This window comes from Nicotiana tabacum, chromosome 7 (genome assembly GCF_000715075.1).
Source record: "Nicotiana tabacum cultivar K326 chromosome 7, ASM71507v2, whole genome shotgun sequence".
Taxonomy (NCBI): domain Eukaryota; kingdom Viridiplantae; phylum Streptophyta; class Magnoliopsida; order Solanales; family Solanaceae; genus Nicotiana; species Nicotiana tabacum.
In genome coordinates, this window is record NC_134086.1 from 159,211,368 (window position 1) to 159,214,415 (window position 3,048).

Consider the following 3,048-nt stretch of genomic DNA (forward strand, 5'->3'; position numbering starts at 1 on the left):
ATGTGCAACATCATTAGTGGTACTCTCTCCGTCCTAGTTTATGTGTTAAGTATTCGGATTTCGAGAGTCAAATAAGTTATTTTTTTACCGTATTTTTTCATAGCCCTTTATTGTGGCTTTATAATACTTTCTAAGTAGATTCCAAATATATAAATTTTATTTTGAAAAATAAATTAAATATTTTATATCAAAATTTACGGTCAAAATTAAAAAGTTTGAATCTCAAAAAGTGAAATGCACTAAGCTCATGTTATGCACCGCATCCAAAGAAGGTCCAATCCACAAGGTCTATTATACGCAACTTTACCCTGCTTTTCTACAAAAGATCCTATTTTCACCGTTCGAACCCATGACTTTTTGGCCACATAAACAAACTTTACAAAGTCCATATAAATATGATGTAAGAAATAAGATTCAAGGAAGTAGCATAGCTGTCTATCTAGTGACCCACCACCAAAAGCTTCAATATTTTCTTATCTAATAGGAGTAAATTAAAGTAGAACTACTTGTATGTAGTACTAACAAACAGCGACAAGTAGTCCTACCTACCTTCTATAATTGAATAAATACCTACATATCTCACTCACTCCAAATCTTTAGCTTTTTCTCTGCCTTCTCTTCTTCATTCTCCATACCCCACAAAATTGAAAAAACTCTCTGCAAAAACAGAAACTGAAACTAAAGTTCAAAAAATATGAGCAGTGGACCGTGTGGTGCATGCAAATATCTTAGAAGGAAGTGTGTAAAGGGTTGCATATTTGCACCTTATTTTGATACAGAACAAGGTATGTCTCACTTTGCTGCTGTCCACAAGGTGTTTGGAGCAAGTAATGCCTCCAAGTTATTACTTAGCATTCCGGCAAACAAGCGTCTCGAAACTGTTATTACCCTCTGCTATGAGGCTCTTGCTAGAGTTAGAGACCCTGTTTATGGCTGTGTTGCTCACATTTTCACTCTTCAACAACAGGTGCTTGTTTTTTTCCCCCTACTGCTTAACTATTATGTAGTAACTGAAAAATAAGACAGGTTCACTGCTGTGGTTTTTTCTTAGGTTCCTCTTTTCTTACTATACTACCAGTTATACTTGTGTTTTTCACAAACTTGACCAAATAAAAGAGAAACTGATTTATTCTTTTAGATGGCACTGTGCAAGAAACTCATGAATTATTCAAAGATAAAAGTCATTTTTTAGATCAACTATGGTACTAGTTAATGTTTTTTTAGCTGGCTGTTTGTATGAGTTGATTATTAGTGAAAACCCGCTATTCATTTTAAGCTAACATTTCTGAAATGATGCAAAATTTGTGTGAGAGTGAACCACCCCACCTCCCCTTTTTTTTTTTTGGTTTATGCTGACTTGTAATAGATTAATGTAATAGTTGATTGATGTGGACTTTGTATAGTGTTTTCTTGCTTGCCGGGGCTAACAAGCAACACTAATCAACTTTACCAGCTCGAGAATTTGACTTGCCTGCTTTCTCTGATTTGTTGTCTTTCGTGGAAGTCTACAAAATATTGTTAAAAGTGCTGAGCGGAAGTCTTGATTTGGCATATTCAATCAGATGCAAATAGGTGTATATATTTGTATGAGTAAATTTTTGTTCAATAAATTTTTTACACCATGCGCTATTGTACGTTACCCATTTTTTAACTCTATTTATATTATTATGTGACTCTAAGATGAATCAATGAACACATACACATTACTTATGTTGGGTGGGTTAAGATTAGTTATTATCATTGGAAGATTACAATGTTCTTTTCGTTAGAATAAAATAGTACTGTTTGAAGTGTCCATGATAGGGAATTAATTAATATAGAAAATGTTGACTTCCTGAAAACGAAATTAGACTTTCTGAGGAAGTGTCCTGCAGTTTTGATCTTATCAGTTAGCACATGACTAAGTTTTTAATATATGGGAGACACCCATATACATTCTAAATTGAACTAGTAATATAATTATCAGTAATTTTCATGCTAGTACAAGGCATAAACTTTATGGTTTACTATAATAGATTTATGAAGAGATATCTTTCTCTACTCTGCTGATGTTCTAGTGCTTTGCCTGAAAAATGTAATTGTTTGGTTTTTCATATAATACGTGTAGGTTTTGACATTGCAAGCAGAGTTAGCTTATGTTCAAGCCCGTCTTTCCACCCTGCAATCTGCTTCTTCAGAGGTGGCAGCAACTTATTCTAACATATCATCGGTGTCTATGGATCCTTTGTTCGATACAACAGGCTTTCATCATGTGTTAGATGAAGAACTGGAGAATTGTGACATCCATTCTGTTGCTGTAGATTTCGTCTCTAGACGCTAATCTAGAGTTAGGTTCAGGTCTTCAATTGCCATGACGAAGATACTTAACTTAGTTTTTAACTCTATGAAGATTATCATTTAACTCTCTTTTGTTTATATATGTAATCATTTTAGTTCTTCTCTAATCAATGCTAATTGTGTTTGATTCTAATCTATGGAACTTTTTTCTTGCATAGCTTTTAGTCTCTTGCTTATGAATAAACTAAATGGAAAGGACTATATATGATTTGTTGGATTTCAACTTGGCCTCATTTTCATTTCCTGGTAACGTCAACTTGCATTAGTTTCACCATAGATTTCATGGAAACAAAAGGTTATGACAATAAGAACCGAAAAAAGGGATTATTAGCCAAGAAGTTTCCTATAGCAAAGGTATACACCCTATTTATTATAAGTCAAAATTATTTTAAAATATTTTATAGCTACTTTTTATATTTTATAGTAGCAAAATAGGTATTTATGGTATATACTACCATTGAAGCGTGAAATACGCTATTTATATTTTTCCTCTCTCTTTCTTTTAATTAACACACGATTCTCTCTCAGAATTTTTCTTCTTCCTCTATCTCTTCCTTCTCTCTCTTCGAGCAAATACCTGCTTACTGCAATTGAAAATACTTCTACAGTTGGGAGAAAGAGGAGAAAGACGGACCTTTTCTTCAAAATCAGATTCCTCCATAGCACGGAGGGGCTCGTCGCTCTGAGGCTAGGGCCACTGCGCGGAGAGCA

General features: G+C 33.9%; 1 protein-coding gene across 1 annotated transcript; it reads left to right on the forward strand.

Annotated features, from left to right (window-relative positions):
- The first annotated feature begins 592 nt into the window (after positions 1-592).
- LOC107767255 (LOB domain-containing protein 19-like) lies at positions 593-2,467 on the forward strand. Its single transcript, XM_016586177.2, has 2 exons — positions 593-967; positions 2,108-2,467. Exons 1-2 carry the CDS (start codon positions 695-697, stop codon positions 2,318-2,320), a joined length of 486 nt encoding a protein of 161 aa, XP_016441663.1. The 5' UTR covers positions 593-694; the 3' UTR covers positions 2,321-2,467.
- Positions 2,468-3,048: the final 581 nt, after the last annotated feature.